The sequence below is a fragment of the Petromyzon marinus genome, chromosome 73 (assembly GCF_048934315.1).
Source record: "Petromyzon marinus isolate PM22_M1 ecotype Great Lakes invasive population chromosome 73, UKy_Petmar_22M1.pri1.0, whole genome shotgun sequence".
In the NCBI taxonomy this organism is placed as follows: Eukaryota; Metazoa; Chordata; class Hyperoartia; order Petromyzontiformes; family Petromyzontidae; genus Petromyzon; species Petromyzon marinus.
Genome location: NC_133739.1, coordinates 8,214,457 through 8,234,100, shown reverse-complemented (window position 1 = coordinate 8,234,100; position 19,644 = coordinate 8,214,457). Strand labels below are relative to the sequence as shown.

At 44.9% G+C, this 19,644-nt stretch overlaps 1 protein-coding gene across 2 annotated transcripts; it reads right to left on the bottom strand.

The window, feature by feature from the left end:
- Positions 1–1,293: 1,293 nt before the first annotated feature.
- On the bottom strand, positions 1,294–18,890 carry LOC142907008 (uncharacterized). Of its 2 annotated transcripts, XM_076055916.1 has the most exons (3): positions 18,764–18,889; positions 14,052–14,114; positions 1,294–11,368 (listed from the first exon to the last, which is right to left on the bottom strand). In XM_076055916.1, the coding sequence occupies exon 3, from the start codon at positions 11,338–11,340 to the stop codon at positions 9,757–9,759; it is 1,584 nt and encodes a 527-aa protein (XP_075912031.1). In that variant the 5' UTR covers positions 11,341–11,368; positions 14,052–14,114; positions 18,764–18,889; the 3' UTR covers positions 1,294–9,756. The 2 variants fall into 2 exon arrangements, with proteins under 2 accessions (XP_075912031.1, XP_075912032.1); XM_076055917.1 differs by lacking the exon at positions 14,052–14,114 and having other exon boundaries at positions 18,764–18,890.
- Between the last annotated feature and the right edge of the window lie 754 nt (positions 18,891–19,644).

Sequence of the window (19,644 nt, the reverse complement as noted above, 5' to 3'; positions counted from 1 at the left end):
GTGGAAAACAACCGCATATGCACGCGAACACCCAGCACGCTAAGCACCGTCGTGAACAGTCGAACGGTTACGCGAGCACCAACGGCTGACTCCCCTCCTGCGTGGACTGCGATGATTTTTGAAGAAGACTGTCGCTTGCTACCTGAATCCCGCTTCCATTATCCCACCTACAACAAAGGAATTTCGCCGTTTCGCTCCCTTGACCTTCCCGTCCAATCAGGGGCTCGGATTTTTCCGCCCTTCCGATACCCGGATCCCAGCTCGGGTGACGTCGCCGCAGTGATCTCTCCGACGTCCGCTGTCTGTTCTCCCGCTACCAGTCCACTGACCCGTGCTTGTGTGTGTGGTTCCACTCGCGGTGGCTCAATGGCCCTTGCCGTGACCATGCAACTTTAATATTAGGTCACGGCGCCGCGGTGCATGTCAGCTACAGGGGGAAGATCGCCCAATTTCCCGGCCGCAGGAAACCATGAAGTTCGATCCCATTAGGGACTTCTGGAAAAAAACCTATCGGCCGGGTGACCTCCCCTCCCGGCTCTACGTGGGGCGTGTGTGCGTTCGTGCGGAGGGGGGGGGGGGGAAAGGAGGGGGGGGTGGCGAGGGTGCGCCGCGTCGGCGTCGGCATCCCCCGGTGGCGGTTTCACGGCGGTGGGCACGACCTCGGCAGAGCGGCTCTGCTGCGGCGGCCTCACGACTGTGCAGTGGGCAAAACGCGGACGTCTGAGAAGGCACCGGCCCCGGGAGAGTGGCGGGAAATCCGAGGCATCGGTGACGGCGTCGCGGCGGTGGGCACGGCTCCGCTGGAGCAGCTCACACGCACAGACTGCTGATTTGTCCCATTGTGTGCTGCCGCGCCCCACTTTGCTCCATGCATACCTCATGCTAATTTTGTCCCATTGTCTCTCAGCCTTACCTTCTCTGCCTATTTAAGGCGACTTCACTGTGTGCTTGTCTGTGCTGGTTCGCTCTACTTGGATGTCTGTGTGTGTGTGTGCGGTCTGTATTTTGAGTTTCATACTTGACTTGCAATTTAGCAATCTTTGAAATAGCGTGATCAACCGGACTATGCGTTGTGTTTTGACCGACCGTCTGTGTTGCTTTATATGGTTTCCAAAATTTTGCTAAACCCTGTTTGTCTGGTATGCTTCTCTCTCTGTGTCCCCTGTTGTATCTGTGTTAGTTCCCCCTACTTGGGTGTCTGTATATACATCTGAGGTTATGTGTTTCCCCTCTCTTGTAAATTTAGCTCTTCTGTACATGATGATGGCTGCTTGTGTTGCAACCGAAACGTCGTATGCTATTATGTTATTTTATTTCTTATTTATACGTGACTTTACCGAAAAAAACAAAGAGTAAGTCTCACCTGAGTTATCTGTACAGGTTACTTCCAAAACACACTTTGTCCTAACATCACTTATTCAATGTTTGACCCTTATAGACAATGTTACATGTACGCACACAATCAGACAAGTATTCATTCTAAATTATTGACAGGCATATTACCAAAATTGAATTACTGCAGTGAAATATGCTGCATCAGGTTACATCGTACCAACAAGAAGCTATTTTTTAAAAATACGCTTAATAGTGTATGTACAACATACTATTGCGCCATTCAAAACGAGTAGGCCATTGCATGCTGGCGTCTCGGTCAAAATTGAGCAAATTCTAAACATTACCTACAAACTCCACAACTGAGATGCCACATCAACCATCGCCCCCTACTGACAGGCTCTTGTCCACATTGTATGTGGTGTAATACAATTTGATGAAAATAATGAAAATTAAATGTAATTTGCATAATTAAACTGAAATTATGTTAATTTTGCGTATAATGTATGCTAATTCAAGAGATAATCGTAATCATTTATGCAAGTGGGTGTGGTTATGTTAATGACATCCTTTATGATAATCAGGCCCCACCTCGTTGACTAGGGTCGGTTATCAATCGGAATAATGCAATTAATCGCATGCAGTTATGCTAGTGTCAACTCGGCTTCGTTGTCTAACTTCGTATTATCGATCAGTATAATACAATTATTCTCGTTATAACATTTACTGAGTGTATGTTCTTGTGCATAAATCATAGGAAAGATTCACACCACACCTTCTGCATTAATCAATTTATTTTCTAATTAAAACCTTAACTCTAATATAGTATGTGAACTCTCAATCTTGGAACTTCAACACTGTGTCAACACAGTATCATCAACGACTGTGTGGTTTCACTTTGACAACGGCACATTGATTCCTTTCCTCGCGTGACGCGAGCCATTGGTGAGAGAGAGTTAAAACATGCATATGCTATTCTAAACAAAAACCTTCACTTTATAATATGCAAATTCGTCTTTGAAAAATGACCACACCGTCCTGCATTCATTTATAGATCCATAAGCAATTCTTCCAGGCAATTCTTATCCGTTGTTTCCCTTTTGGTATAAGAGCAATTAATTCTTATTCAGCGTAATAAGAGCGTATGGAAAATATGAATAAAGTCCTTAAAATTATGCGACGGTATTCATACAAAAAGACAAACAAAAAATATTATTATTCCGAAAGGCACAAATATGCGTTCATAGATTCGTCATGTTCATTCATGGATACATCAGCAAGATTATGCAATTAAAAAAACGCACGACTAAAATACTTCTAAGTGACGTATCCATGTAACTCAATGGCAGCAATATTTTTCGTTATCAGCTAATAGTTGATGCACTTATCATGAGTCTTCTTGTAGGTGTTAATGTGCGAGTGTTGTTGGTCTTCTGGCATTAATTATTTGCGTAAAGCAGACGCCGTAAGCACAGCGGGTTTGTGAAGGTGGGGAATGGGCATACAAACAAAGGCGTGTATCAAGCTGCTGGGGATTGAGCCCGCCGACACGCCGCTCCCTCCTGGTGCTGCTTGAACGCTCTCGGTGCTGGCCCACAGCGGCAGGCTGTTGTATATGAGCCTTTTCCAAAATTGATATTAACAATATTTGCGTTATATATAATATTTTTTTAACAAAAAAAATAATCAATAAAACCCGTAAGCCAGGCACATGAAAAACCAGATGTCGATTATAAACAGACCATTAAAAAATAAAGAAATAATAAAACTCTCGAGGCGAGGATGTTAGCAGCTATCTGCGAAGATCTCCAGATGAACAAGAGTTTGATGTGCCCTAAGGGAGGTCACGCAGAGGGAAGCCCTCCGCAAGCCAGAAACGAGGACGCCCACGGGTTAAACCATATATATTTTTTCCCTCTGTCATTAAAACAACGGTTCAAAATTAAAATGCAATAACAAGAATAAGCTAAAGTTAGCAGTCCTCGCGCTCACTCCAATTAAGACCAGGCCACCAGATACATCAGTGAATTATTATCCAATAATTAATTCGCTATCAAATGATTTTCACCTTTAATACTTTTACTGTTAAAACAAAGCTTGGAGACAAAATACAGAGTCACATCAAAGGTTTTCGAGAAGGAATGAGACAACGGGCAAACTTGCGAAAGAGTTTAAACAATATCCCAAGCAACCCCGACCACCTTTGTCTCTCTCACAGCGCGGAGAAGCAGGAATTACACCTTATCACAAGGGGACATCTGGAAAAGCCAGCCGGGTTTGATGAGGAGACACACCCCACCCCACACACGGCAACCAGGCAAACAAAGTTTTAAAGAAATTGCAATATAACATTAATAATAACGTGTTCACCTTACATGACATTCCATTATAGAACCTTACAGAACCAAGGGATATGGATTCCAACAATCAAGAAACGGACCTCTTAAACTCAGGATGAAAATTATTTTTCTTTCTAATAACTCCATCATATCAATGCGAACCTCGGTAAACCGAGAGGTGTCGGGAGGACGTAGTTACAAACACGAGTCTTGGCGAACATGGGACCAAATGGTATTTGAGAAATATAAGTCGAAAGTATAAAGAGATAGGTGCTCCCGACCACCTTTGTCTCTCCCTGCAGCACGTGATAAAATGCATACGCTCGTAAGAGCATCTTCACTTGGAAATAAAGCAAATACTATGAATCACAAGCAGGATCATAACTGTGTATGATAAGATACCAACTGTGATGTGAAATGTTAAACTTTAAAAATCTTAACCATTTCTTTGTGCGTCGAAAACGTGTACGAAAAGGGGGGGGGGGGGGAACCCGCCCCTCTCTCTGGATGGAGTAGACAACCAGACGCCTTCAAGATGAATCGAAGTGTCTGTTGTCTTGATGTTTATGGCTTGAGGAAAGACCCGAACAGAACCGTGTCATAAATGACACACACACAAACATACACACTGACACACGAACCCCCCCCCCCCCCACTGACATACGATCAGATCAAAGATAGCTCCGCCTCATGAGGAGGAGCCGAGAAGGAGAGAGATTTTTGGCATAAAAAGGAGCCGTTTCAGCATTGAAATCAACTCATCAGCCCTCGGGGCCAGCTCAACAGAAGAAGACTCATCTCAACTCAGCTCAACAGAAGAAGACTCATCTCAACTCATCTCAGCAGAAGACCCGCTCAACTCATCTCAGCAGAAGACCAGCCATCACCGACGCCGGAGACGCCTCTACAACTCGCCGAATTGGCGAGTGTCGCCGATTGGCGACCCGCTGCCGCTGTTAGCGGCCAGCGCCACCACGAGCGAATCGTGAGCCTGCAATCTACAACCGCCAACGACGGAGCACCAGCGTGCCAGCTGCTCGCAGACGCACTGCGCGCAGTACCTACCGTCCGCGTACAACCGCGCCGCTGCGGGCGTGCTTCTAACGCCATCTACCAGACGGTCATCGCAGCTACAACAACGTATCTACTCGTTCACCAACGTCCGTCGAGTCGGAACCAACTACTGAAAGAAGAATCAACTGATACGTATGATACACTGCCCCACCACTAAACGACAAACCAGACGTCTGCTTGACGGAAAGAATCGATTCCGAACATTGGCCTACTCTTTCACCACTCATACCATTCAACACACACACACGGGTCATTAACAAAGCCTAAAACCTCAAGCCATTGAACCATCCGTGATTGTGGAAACATCGCAACGACCGAGTGAATAATCCATCGTTTTTAAGAGTGTTCATAATTTTCCTCTGTAATATTGTGCTGGGGCTGTACTTCTAACCGCATAAATTACCAACTGACCCATTAACAAGGATTAATTCTTGGCACCTCACCACGGAGCGCCGCTCGCGGGGGTGAAGAGCGTGTTCAACCGGTTCCCTGTCAGGGGTCTGGCCACAATTAATTAAAAGATTGGCCCGGGATAAGGATCTCAAAAGGAAACATCGCCACCCATTGAGTCGCGTTGAGAAGTCGATTAGAAATACTTGAGTCGTTCGTTAATATTTTTCTTTCTACATAATCTTGCTGGTATCCACGAATGAAATGACTAATTCAAACGCATATTTGTGCCTCCAAGAATAATACTGGTTGGAGTGCCCTTTCAACGAGTAGCGATGCATAATAATCAGTCATCCTATTGTTAACAACGTGACAATAAATTTTGATTTAAAGCTTTCGTGACTGCAGTAATTCATATTCTTAGTTTTTTCGGTAAAGTCACGTTGAAGAGAAACAACAAAATATATATAAAACAATAAAAAATTCTCACGACGTTTCGACCATAACTCAAACGGTCATCATCAGGTGTGTCGGTTTGCATAAATTTATTTTTAAAACGGCACATTTATTTATTTATAAAAAAAAACGTTGGCGTCACGCACATCGATTGGCAGTTTGCCCAGGACTAGTCCATCTATTTCTTTGAAAAGAGGAGGGGGGAGACGAAATTTTTTTATAATGTATGCTGTCTGAAAGCCACTGTAAGCGTGAACAATCAATCAAGAACTGAAATGATTTATCAAATCTTTCCAATGATTGCTAAGATAGAATCCATCTTCTCGGTTGAAATTGTCTCTGTGCTTGTATATGTGGATAGCCTCATGAACGAATCTCTCATGGAAGCCAGATGGCTTACAAAGAACCTCCGTCTTGGAAAAGTCAATGGCATGTGAGCCTACTGAATTAGAACAATGATCTGCTACGGCCGAGGTGTTGGTCCTACCGTGTTTAAGGTCTGCTTTATGTTCACGAATGCGGTCCGAGACATGGCGTTTGGTTTCTCCAATGTAACTACTACCACAGAGGCAACTTAGTTTGTAGACACCAGGGTATTGTATGTCCGGAATCACATCTTTTACAGACGGAACCAGATCACGGATTTTATGTAATGTGTTGAAACGGACCTGGATCTTGTGTTTATTCAAGATTTTGGAGATCTTTTTTGTGATCCCAGCAATGTAGGGTAAAGTGATGGTTTTGAAAGGCTCCTCAAGAGGGTTCTTCTTCATGGTTTGAGTGATAGCTTTGCGGATTGTATAGTCGGAGTAACCATTAGCCCTAAGAGCTTGGTGTACGTGCTTGAGTTCAATGCATATCCGATCAGGAACACATAAGCAGTGAACTCAAGCACGTACACCAAGCTCTTAGGGCTAATGGTTACTCCGACTATACAATCCGCAAAGCTATCACTCAAACCATGAAGAAGAACCCTCTTGAGGAGCCTTTCAAAACCATCACTTTACCCTACATTGCTGGGATCACAAAAAAGATCTCCAAAATCTTGAATAAACACAAGATCCAGGTCCGTTTCAACACATTACATAAAATCCGTGATCTGGTTCCGTCTGTAAAAGATGTGATTCCGGACATACAATACCCTGGTGTCTACAAACTAAGTTGCCTCTGTGGTAGTAGTTACATTGGAGAAACCAAACGCCACGTCTCGGACCGCATTCGTGAACATAAAGCAGACCTTAAACACGGTAGGACCAACACCTCGGCCGTAGCAGATCATTGTTCTAATTCAGTAGGCTCACATGCCATTGACTTTTCCAAGACGGAGGTTCTTTGTAAGCCATCTGGCTTCCATGAGAGATTCGTTCATGAGGCTATCCACATATACAAGCACAGAGACAATTTCAACCGAGAAGATGGATTCTATCTTAGCAATCATTGGAAAGATTTGATAAATCATTTCAGTTCTTGATTGATTGTTCACGCTTACAGTGGCTTTCAGACAGCATACATTATAAAAAATTTCGTCTCCCCCCTCCTCTTTTAAAAAAAATAGATGGACTAGTCCTGGGCAAACTGCCAATCGATGCACGTGACGCAAACGTTTTTTTATAAATAAATAAATGTGCCGTTTTAAAAATAAATTTATGCAAACCAACACACCTGATGATGACCGTTTGAGTTATGGTCGAAACGTCGTGAGAATTTTTTATTGTTTTATATATATTTTGTTGTTTCTCTTCAACGTGACTTTACCGAAAAAACTAAGAATATAACGTGACAATAATTGCATTAAGGGCCGCGCATGATCAATGACCGAATGCTGTGTTGTGTGACAATTCAAGTAACGAAGCATTGCGGCCATCGAGTGGTGTTGATAAGGCAATTAGAAGTATTTCAGTTGAACGCTTTAAATTCATAATCGTTATGAATCAATGAACGAACATCAACGTGGTACTGTGCTGACGATTTCAAGAATAATAACTTCGCATATCAGAATGTATTAAGGATTGGATACGAATCAAAGACCAAGTGCCGTGTTGTGTAACAATTCAAGTATACGAGTTTGCATATTATAAAGTTAAGGTTTGATAGAATAGTTCGCATGTTTTTAATCTCTCTCTCAACAACCGATCGATTGCGTTACGCGTCGGGAATTAACCACAGGTGCCGCTATCGAGGTGAAACAACGCAATCGTGATGGTATCATGTTAACGCTGTGTTGAAATTCCAAAATCCCGAGATTGAGTTTTCATATTATCCAAAAATTAAAGTTACTAGAAATAAAACTGATTAAAGCAGAAGGTTTGTGTGTGATTCTTCCTGAAATTCTGCATAATATTGTTCTGCGTATGAGATCTGAATCCTGGGGACCTATCATAAGCACACTATCACCACACATAATCCATAACACACATAATTCATAATGTTCAATCGAGAGTAATCGTATCCTTATCGATAATACGGAATTAAAGAGCAGAGTCGAATCGACTCTCTCATTCACGCTCACAACGCCTGCGTCACTGCATACGATTAATTGCGTCATTCCAATTCATAACAAAATCCTAGTCACCGAGGCTCGACCTGATAATCCATAACGACCTGCATTATCATAACCACGCCCACACGCATAAATTAATACCACTATCTCTCGAATCGGCATAATTTATGCACATAATTACACAAATTAACATAATTTCGGATAAATTATGCAAATTTCTAATTCATTTAATTTTCATTATTTTCATCAATTTTCATAACACCTATATATACAAGGCTCTCTCCACTGCTGGATGACTGAAGTCACGCTCGTGCTGGTTCGCTGACAGCAGGGTCTCACCACTGCTGGATGACTGCGCTGCACTTTCTCTGTGTGGAGAGCTCGAACGTGCTCGTTGCTGGTTCTGACAGCAGGTTTTTCTCCACTGCTGGATGACTGAAGTCGGCACACGCTCGTTGCTGGTTCTCTGAAAGCAGGTTCTCTCCACTGCTGTATGACTCAAGTCGCACGCTCTTGGCCTGCTGGTTTGCTGAAGCTCTTGCTTGGTGCCGTCGGTCACGCTGCAGCTGGACTCGATGTCGAAATAAAGGTCTTTAAACGATACTTTGCCTTTCGGCTCTGAACTCACACTCGGTGGCGCCTCGCCACCCTGCGAGTCTCGCCACCGCCCATTGGCCGAGGGGCCCCCTTGGCCCCCGCTCGCCGCCCCCTGCTCTGCAGCTCGCCGGCTGACAACCTGTTGCTGCTGTTCCCGGTTTGAACTGAACTCTTGAAATGATGGTTGGACCGTTATATTCAAAAACAATTCTCCGCTCTGCGCCGTGGAGGGCGTGGCCGGTGTGTGTGCGCGTCCGTGCGTGTACGTGTGTGTGTCATTCCACCGAGCCATTCCGCATCTCCCCATCCATTGTACACTCCCCAAGGCATTCCTTCACCCATGGGTCACAGATGACCCCCTCCCTGCAATGATTCTTGTCTGTGGTGTTATTCCTGCTCTCCCGTGCTGCGGGAAGACAAAGACGGCCGGGGTCTCTCTCCGACTCTTGAGAGAGGGAAACACTGCATTATTATATTACGTCAGTCTCCTGCAATTCGCTGTGCTCTGCGCTCTGTCTGTTCCCTCTGACCCTGGGCCTGTTTGTGAACTGTCAAAATTATGTCAGTAGGTCATGGTAAATGGCTTTTCCATGACCTGCACATGCCGTTGCTGTGGAACTGAGTTGGGGTTGTTTTCATTCATTTCTTTAAAAAAACAATACAAATATATCCATGTATCGGCAAATATTGTTATTGATAATAAAGATAGAAAAAGGGCCGTATACAACAACATGCAGGCCAGTGCAGGGCCACCACCTTGTGCCACACAGGGGCAGGTGCTACTTGGGGGTGCTCTTCGAGTGTTTGAGATGAGATACGGCACAAAACTCTTAATTTCCAGAGGCGATTAAGCAAGCACCATATAAATGGAATTATTAGAACCTTGTGAATGCTTGGGAGCTTATTGGCTCTCGCTCATGGTTAGAGATCTACGCAACCCACAGGTCCACAAAGACTGGCTGCTATTACCCTGCAGGTTGAACCTAGGAATTGAGTGTTTAACTTCACATTCTTGTCATTAAAGGCCTGTGACAAAGGTGCATCTATTGGAGCGACATCTTCTCAAGCTTACACATCTACCGGGTCTCCATTTGACTTTGTATTGTCTCGGAGGAAGTCCACCCACACCTCCACTTCCACAAACTGCTGGGAGTTGCCTCGCTCTGCATCACAGTCAGAATTTTCTTCCTGCTTCACGTTGCCTCCATCAATGTGAAGGTCCGATTTTGGAGTTGAATCTTCATCTTCACATTTTACCCTCACTTCTTCGCTCTTCACCATCACTTCTTCACATTTCACCTTCACCTCTTCATATTTCACCTCTATACCTTTCAAAGTGTCCAATCTGGGATTTTCTTCCGGTTCTTGTTTCATGAGGGAAGGGCACATTGCAGCACTTTGACTTTCACAAGCTGATTTCAGATTCCCCTCCTTGTGGATCTTCTGATGCTTGTGTGTTCTCTGGTGTACATGAAGACTTGGTGAATGTGCAAACGCCTTCCCACACACACTGCACTTGAAGGGTTTCTCTCCTGTGTGTGTTCTCTGGTGTACATGAAGACTTGGTGACTGTGAAAACGCCTTCCCACACACTCTGCACTTGAAGGGTTTCTCTCCTGTGTGTGTTCTCCGGTGTGCTACAAGAGGAGATGCATCTGAAAACGACTTCCCACACACACTGCACGTGAAGGGTTTCTCTCCTGTGTGTGTTCTCTGGTGTACTTGAAGATGTGGTGACAGTGCAAACGCCTTCCCACACACACTGCACTTGAAGGGTTTATCTCCCGTGTGGGTTCTCTGGTGAACATGAAGATTTTGTGACTGTGCAAACGCCTTCCCACACACACTGCACTTGAAGGGTTTCTCTCCCGTATGTGTTCTATGGTGTACTTGAAGATGTGGTGACAGTGCAAACGCCTTCCCACACACACTGCACTTGAAGGGTTTATCTCCCGTGTGGGTTCTCTGGTGTACATGAAGATTTGGTGACTGTGCAAACGCCTTCCCACACACACTGCACTTGAAGGGTTTCTCTCCCGTGTGTGTTCTCTGGTGTACTTGAAGTTGTGGTAACAGTGCAAACGCCTTCCCACACACACTGCACTTGAAGGGTTTCTCTCCCGTGTGTGTTTTCTGGTGTACATGAAGATTTTGTGAACGTGCAAATGCCTTCCCACACACACTGCACTTGAAGGGTTTCTCTCCCGTGTGTGTTCTCTGGTGTATATGAAGATTTTGTGAACATACAAACGCCTTCCCACACACACTGCACTTGAAGGGTTTCTCTCCCGTGTGGGTTCTCTGGTGTACATTAAGATTTTGTGAACGTGCAAACGCCTTCCCACACACACTGCACTTTAAGGGTTTCTCTCCCGTGTGGGTTCTCTGGTGTACATGAAGATGTGTTGACTGTGAAAACGCCTTCCCACACACACTGCACTTGAAGGGTTTATCTCCCGTGTGTGTTCTCTGGAGTGCTACAAGAGGATATGAATCTGAAAACGCCTTCCCACACACACTGCACTTGAAGGGTTTCTCTCCCGTGTGGGTTCTCTGGTGCCGTGTCAAATATGCAGGACGATCCGTGCTGTATGCACACCGGTCGCATTGTTGCCTTTTTGCACCGAGCCGCGCCGAGTGCCTTTGCTCCATCAGACCAATTCTGCAGAGGAAGCGACAGCTGCAGACAGAAAAAAAGAATATCCACACCATCTACACGTCAGTATCGATGCACAGAGGAATGCATTTATACAGTCACACGTGATTTACACGTCTATACTTATTCATATATTCATGATATAGTGAAAAAGTGTCCCAAATTCATCAAACGGGCTGTTATGGCACACAATGAGAGGGCAAATGGTCATAAACGTGCCTGGAAGCCCTCGTATCTTCAAAATAAATGTTAACCCAAAACTCCCGAGCACACAATTTCGGCTGTCTGGCTTCAAAAGGAATATTTATGAAAGCTAAATTCAGCTGACATTGCAAAGGGTGTTGAAAATAATACTATTTGTGTTATGCAGACATGCATAAATTAATGTTCAATCGCAACTTAGAGGTGTGAAAGCCAGGCACAGATGTCCTTGAATGCTGGGATGAACAGTTCCGACTTCAGCTGCACGTGTGCTGTGATAACTTCCTGACTACATTCTTACAAAGAGTTGCAGAGGAAAACAAAAATAAACTACTGTTTTAATATAACCTCCGTGCTCAATAGAGTTAATAGACTTTACTGCAAATACAAACTTGACCCTTTCACACACTCAGAGGCGGAGCCAGGATTTTCAGGTAGGGGGGGCAACCCCTTTCAGCAATGAAAAATGATAGTTGTTAGTAAGTAAGGAGTTGTTAGTAAGGAGTTGTTAGTAAGTAAAGAGTTGTTAGTAAGGAGTTGTAAGTAAGGAGTTATTAGTAAGGAGTTGTTACTAAGGACTTGTCCTATGCTTTTTATTCGACGCGTGTGAAAGGCATCGCGCTCGCTGAAGGTGTTTGCCTTCAGGCAAGTCGTGTACTGTATACGCAACTGCGCACAATTCTGTGAGTTGCTTGTAACTGCTTTGCCGTTACTTATTGCCAATTATGAACACGGACTGTTGTCCTCTCATAGAGTCCCTGGCACGTAATAATATGCCACACAGTGGCAGTGGAGGCCGCACAATGCTGATTCATCTATAATTATAAAAGGGAAATTTGTGAATTTGTGTCTGTTTGAAATGTTCAGCATACTTGCCGACATGCAACACAAACTGGAAATTTGGCACGTGAGTAGCTTCCAGACTGGACACAATGCACAAAGTATTAAAATAGCCGTCATATCTGAGATGTCACCCTATGCGGCAGCGTTACGCAGTGTGCCTGCTGACGTCACGCATACCCCCCCCCCACCAACACTCTGCGAAGGCCGTGTTTTAATCCAAGACAAGAATCAAAGTCCCGGGCAAAGCCGGGTAGTTAAGCTAGCCTATATATAAAAGGGAAATGTGTGGATACGTGTGTATGTGTCTGGTCGAAATGTTTAGCATACTTGCCAACATGCTACACACTTGAAATTTGGCATGTGGGTAGGTTCCATACCGTGCACAATGAAAAAAGTATAAAAAATATACTTTCATATTTTGTATGACCATGAAGTTTGTGGCGTCAACCCGCAACACACCTGTGTTAAGCGCTCTGCAATGCTTAGAGCTTTTAACAGCGTGCCAGGAGATTTTACGTGGCGCTTTGCTCCTGGCCGATGAAGCCATTGGTTTCTCGGAGTTTCAATACATATCCTCCGTGCGAAGAACGGGTAGAACTGCTATCTTAAATATGAAGCAGAACATTACATCTGTTTGTTTGAGTGAAGCAGCAAAACCTCCACAACGCTGAGCTCTGGCGTCGTGAAATTTTCACAGCTTATGCCGTTTGGAATTTCTAAGTGAACGCGACTATTTTCAGCTCGCCACGTCATTATTCCCTTCCCGAGTGGCCTTGCACAGAAGTGGATTAAGGTTAAATTTCCTCGAGTGGAAACATCCGATTTAGGTAACTTGATTTGTTTTGGCCTTTTTCTTTATTGCAAGCATCAACATTTTTAAGGGTTTTTCAGTGAAATATAAGGGATATGAAATTTATCCAAGACAAGAATCCAAGTCCCGGACGAAGCCGGGCAGTAAAGCGAAATTTCGATTTAAAGCTTTCCTGACTGCGCTGTCCTCCAGACAGTCTCGTCTCTTCACCTGATGAAGGCCGCTTGTGTTGTGGCCGAAACTTCGTGAGAATTTTATTGCGTTATTTTATTTTATCAATTGATTATTTTATTCTCATTCTACGTGACTTTACCGAAGTAACCAAAGAAGCAGTAAAGCTAGTCACTAATAAACCCCAATGATCCTATCGAAATTAGGGATTTCGATCGGATCGTTGGAGGGGGGGGGGCACGAGCCTACCCCACCCCCACTGGCTCCACCACTGTCACACACTGGCATGGTTCACAGGTGGTGGTGTGTCCAGACCAACACCTGGCCACCTTCACCTGTACAGAATTCATGCTTCCTCACTCCACCAAGTAGAGTGAACACCGCCACGCGTCTAGAGTGAACACCGCCACGCATCTAGAGTGAACACCGCCACGGGGCCAGAGTGAACACCGCCACGCGTCCAGAGTGAACACCGCCACGCGTCTAGAGTGAACACCACCACGCGTCCAGAGTGAACACCACCACGCGTCTAGAGTGAACATTGTCACGCGTCCAGAGTGAACATCGCCACGCGTCCAGAGTGAACACCGCCACGCGTCCAGAGTGAACATCGCCACGCATCTAGAGTGAACACCGCCACGCGTCTAGAGTGAACACCGCCACGCTGTTGAGGAGCCTCACCTTGTGTTGTGGGCAGGTCGCTTCTGAAAACAAAAGCGGTACAGCAGCTCAAGCGGGCTTGGCCTGGTGCAAAAAAATATATGAAATAAAAAACGCGTGAATATTTAAAAGTAAAACAAAGTGACAAAGTGGCGAGCCGCATGAAGACAAATTAAACTTAAGCGAGATATTCTAGATTTGAAGCTTTTGTGACTGCAAGGATCCATACTCTTTGGTTCTATTCGGTAAAGTCACGTAGGTAAAAATAAAATAACAAAAAATCACGACGTTTCGGCCACAACACAAGTGGCCTTCATAAGGTGAAGGGACTGGACTGTCCAGAGGACAGCGTTGGAGTGAAGACAGCAAGCCCAAAAAACGCCTTGACAAAGGAATTAGCATAAAATGATGTACTGGACCGGCATGGTGGGGGGGGGGGAGTTTACATAATGTTGGTGTGAAGGGAAATAAGCTGCTGTGAAAGTTTGGGATACCACTACTTGAATAAATATACTGTACCATTGAAAATTAGTTTAATGTTTGGTTTGATTTAGAACATCTTTCCAATGATTGCTTAATTTGAAACCATTCTCTCGGTTGAAATTGTATCTGTGTTTGTAAATCTGAATTGCCTCGTGGACAAACCTCTGATAAAAACCCGTGGGTTTGCAGAGAACCTTGGTATCGGAGAAAACTATATCATGATCACCCACAGCGTAGTAACAGTGATCAGCTGCGGCAGAATAATTCGTTCTGCCGTGTTTCAAATCTGATTTGTGTTCGCGAATTCGGTCAGAGACATGTCGTTTCGTCTCCCTGATATAGCAGTCACCACAGGTGCAGCTCAATTTGTAAACCCCGGGATACTGTAAGTCAGGAACGACATCCTTCACGGATGGGATCAGGTCACGGATTTTGTGTACTGTATTGAACCAGACCAGGATCTTGTGTTTGTTTAGAATTTTGGAGATCTTTTTAGTAACGCCTGCTATATATGGTAGTATGATGGTTTTGACCGGAGTATCAAGTGGTTATTTATGTATGGAGGGAGAAACAGCGTGGCGGATGGTACGGTCAGAGTATCCGTTTCTCTTGAGGGCCAGGTGTACATGCTTTAATTCACTGGTCAGGTGGTGTTGGTCCGAAATGCAATGTGCCCTGTGGTATAACGTTTTGATGAGATAATTCTTTTGAGCTGGGTGGTGGTGGAAATCAGGTTTCAAGTAGGAATCTGTGTGGGTGGGTTTCCTGTAGACAGAATGCCCCAGTGAGCCATCAGGTCTCCTCTCAAACAGAACATCCAAGAATGGTAGCTTGCCATCTTTCTCCACTTCCATGGTGAATTTGATAGCGGGATGTCTAGAATTGATGTGGTGTAGGAAAAGGTTCAAAGCTGGGAGGCCATGTGGCCAAATGGCGAAAGTGTCATCCACATATCTCTTCCACAGGGAAGGTCTGAGGGTTGAAGTCTGGATGGCGTCTGATTCAAGTTTCTCCATGAAAACATTGGCTATCACTGGTGATAAGGGAGAACCCATGGGGGTACCCTCATTTTGTTTGTAGAAGGTGCCATTCCAAGTAAAGTAGCTATTGGTGAGGCAGTGTCTAATCAGCGCAGGTGTATCGGGGTCTAGTTCATGTTGTACGAAATTTTCAATGATTTCAATGGTGTCAGGTACCGGGACCTTGGTGAACAGGGAGACTACATCGAAGCTGACAAGGATATTGTCAGGGGACAGTACAACATATTTGACCATAGAGACCAAATGAGCTGAGTTAAGTACTGCTGAGGTCTTGCCAGTGAAAGGTAGCAAGGTATGGATCCTAACAGTCACGAAAGCTTCAAATCTAGAATTGATAACCTCTACGGGGAGGGCTTTCACCTATCTGTTAGAGCTTTCAACAGACAACGGGACAAGTCAAAGCTCATCGAGACGCTGACCTTCCTCAAAAGATGTCGCGACAACAAGGTAATACCCATCGCTTTCACACTCACATCTGCTGCTGTATCCTCACCGAATTCTAAACAGATTCTGTTTAAGGCCAGCCTATCTTTAATCTCAGAGAGGATAAGACTACTCCGTTTTGAATTCGATACTTTAGACAGGACTCTCCTACAAGCTCATTTAACGCTAACACAAAAAATGTCACCTTCTGATTGGAACCACGTAGACAACATGACTGCTTCTTCTGCCGATTCACTTTCAGTCAAATACAAAGCTAAACTGATTTCTAAATTCAACCACCTATCGAAGAAGAACCCAGTCCCACATATAACAAAACTAGACGTTAACAAAATCGTCATTAATCAGAGTAGCACCCCAATTTCAGACAATCTGAAAACAGTACTGGCTAGAGGGCTAAATTTTGCTGTCACCCCGAAACATATTCCTGTACATGATATCATCTCTCAGGTCGATGTGGCCCTTAAAGGCATAGGACACATCAAAGCAGACGTTGCGAGAGCTGAAATAGCCACTATTCTTAAGAATGCTAAGAAACCCATTAGCAACATCAGCAAAAATGAACGCTCTGAACTCGCGAATTTAAAAAAACATAAGTGATATAGTCATCCTCTCAGCCGACAAAGGCAACGCTACTGTAATTATGGATAAAGATTCGTACAACAACAAAATCCAGAACCTACTCAACGATGCAAGTTACTCAAAAATTTAAAATGACCCTACTAATAGCCTAGCTATAATAACTAACAAGATCATCACAAGTTCGACCTCCCTAATCGAACCAACTAAACGTCCCTCCTTAAAACCTTCTGCTGCAAGACCCCCTAGATTCTATGGTCTCCCCAAGATTCATAAAGAAGGCACTCCACTACGACCCATCGTATCCACGATCAACTCCCCTACCTATAAGCTAGCACGTTTTCTGTCAGATACCTTGCTACCTTTCACTGGCAAGACCTCCTCAGCAGTACTTAACTCAGCTCATTTGGTCTCTATGGTCAAAGACGTTGTACTGTCCCCTGACGATATCCTTGTCAGCTTCGATGTAGTCTCCCTGTTCACCAAGGTCCCGGTACCTGAAACCATTGAAATCATTGAAAATTTGGTACAACATGGACTAGACCCTGATACACCTGCGCTGATTAGACACTGCCTCACCAATACCTACTTTACTTGGAATGGCACCTTCTACAAACAAAATGAGGGTACCCCCATGGGTTCTCCCTTATCACCAGTGATAGCCAATGTTTTCATGGAGAAACTTGAATCAGACGCCATCCAGACTTCAACCCTCAGACCTTCCCTGTGGAAGAGATATGTGGATGACACTTTCGCCATTTGGCCACATGGCCTCCCAGCTTTGAACCTTTTCCTACACCACATCAATTCTAGACATCCCGCCATCAAATTCACCATGGAAGTGGAGAAAGATGGCAAGCTACCATTCTTGGATGTTCTGTTTGAGAGGAGACCTGATGGCTCACTGGGGCATTGTCTACTGGAAACCCACCCACACAGATTCCTACTTGAAACCTGATTCCCACCACCACCCAGCTCAAAAGAATTCTCTCATCAAAACGTTATACCACAGGGCACATTGCATTTCGGACCAACACCACCTGACCAGTGAATTAAAACATGTACACCTGGCCCTCAAGAGAAACGGATACTCTGACCGTACCATCCGCCACGCTGTTTCTCCCTCCATACAGAAACAACCACTTGATACTCCGGTCAAAACCATCATACTACCATATATAGCAGGCGTTACTAAAAAGATCTCCAAAATTCTAAACAAACACAAGATCCTGGTCCGGTTCAATACAGACCACAATATCCGTGACCTAATCCCATCCGTGAAGGATGTCGTTCCTGACTTACAGTATCCCGGGGTTTACAAATTGAGCTGCACCTGTGGTGACTGCTATATCAGGGAGACGAAACGACATGTCTCTGACCGAATTCGCGAACACAAATCAGATTTGAAACACGGCAGAACGAATTATTCTGCCGTAGCTGATCACTGTTACTACGCTGTGGGTGATCACGAAATAGTTTTCTCCGATACCAAGGTTCTCTGCAAACCCACGGGTTTTTATCAGAGATGTGTCCACGAGGCAATTCAGATTTACAAACACAGACACAATTTCAACCGAGAGGATGGTTTCAAATTAAGCAATCATTGGAAAGATGTTCTAAATCAAACCAAACATCAAACTAATTTTCAATGGTACAGTATATTTATTCAAGTAGTGGTATCCCAAACTTTCACAGCAGCTTATTTCCCTTCACACCAACATTATGAAAACTCCCCCCGACCCCGTGCCGGTCCAGTACATCATTTTATGCTAATTCCTTTGTCAAGGCGTTTTTTTCGTGTTTCCTCCCACACAGCTTAAAGGACGCGACCTGGGCTTGCTGTTTTCACTCCAACGCTGTCCTCTGGACAGTCCAGTCCCTTCACCTGATGAAGGCCACTTGTGTTGTGGCCGAAACGTCGTGATTTTTTGTTATTTTATTTTTACCTACGTGACTTTACCGAACAGAACCAAAGAGTATGTTAAGCGAGATAATTGAAGGAAACGCGATCAGGCGAGGGCAGGAGGCAAGGCCCCGCGTTGTAAAGTTCCAACCTGGCCATCGCTTCCATGCTCGCTGCTACTCAATTGACATCCCTAGGAGAGAGAGAGCGAGGCTCTACCTCGGTAAACAACAACCACCACCACAACAACCACAAAAACCACCACAACCGCGATGAGAATTTCTCACCTCGGAATTCAGTGCAGGGGCAGAGCAGCAACTTCCTGTTATCTCGTGACGTCACGCGGCAGCAGGAGGTGACATGACGTAATGTCACCTGCTACTGCCGCGTGACGTACCACGCCCCTCCCACAATGAGCGGGGCCGTACTTGAGTATATTATGTTAATGAGCCCGGCCCATATGTAGAGGGCTGGGGCGTAGGTGCTGAACCCGTCGCGACAGCTTTCACGAATTAATTATGTTAATGATCCGCCAGTCACTGGGCGTGGCCTTGCCCAAATATGATTCTACTTGAACAGAAAACGGCAAGGACCAGGCAGAGGTGACGTCACGTTCAAGGGCGCCTTGGACGGAGTGGGGCGAACACCTTGGTGACATAACGTCACTAGCGAGGTACACCTCCCCCTGGCGTTTTACGCCGATGAGGTAATGCTGAGTGGTGACGTCACAGAGAGGTGTTGGAGTTTAAGTTGATTTAGATTCATTTTCCATTGCTCCCTCCCTTGAACAGAGACCCCTTTGGTGTGTGGACACTGTGTGTGTACACTGTGTGTGTGTGTACACTGTGTGTGTGTTTGTGTACACTGTGTGTGTGTTTGTACACTGTGTGTGTACACTGTGTGTGTTTGTACACTGTGTGTGGACACTGTGTTTGTGTGTACACTGTGTGTGTACACTGTGTGTGTGTACACTGTGTGTGTACACTGTGTGTGTGTGTACACTGTGTGTGTACACACTGTGTGTGTACACAGTGTGTGTGTGTGTGTACACTGTGTGTGTGTACACTGTGTTTGTGTGTACACTGTGTTTGTGTGTACACTGTGTTTGTGTGTACACTGTGTGTGTACACTGTGTGTGTGTACACACTGTGTGTTTGTGTGTGTACAC

Bases quoted from the DNA above. Each gene is read 5' to 3' on its own strand.
- LOC142907008 (XM_076055917.1), bottom strand. From the start codon at position 11,340: ATGGAGCAAAGGCACTCGGCGCGGCTCGGTGCAAAAAGGCAACAATGC.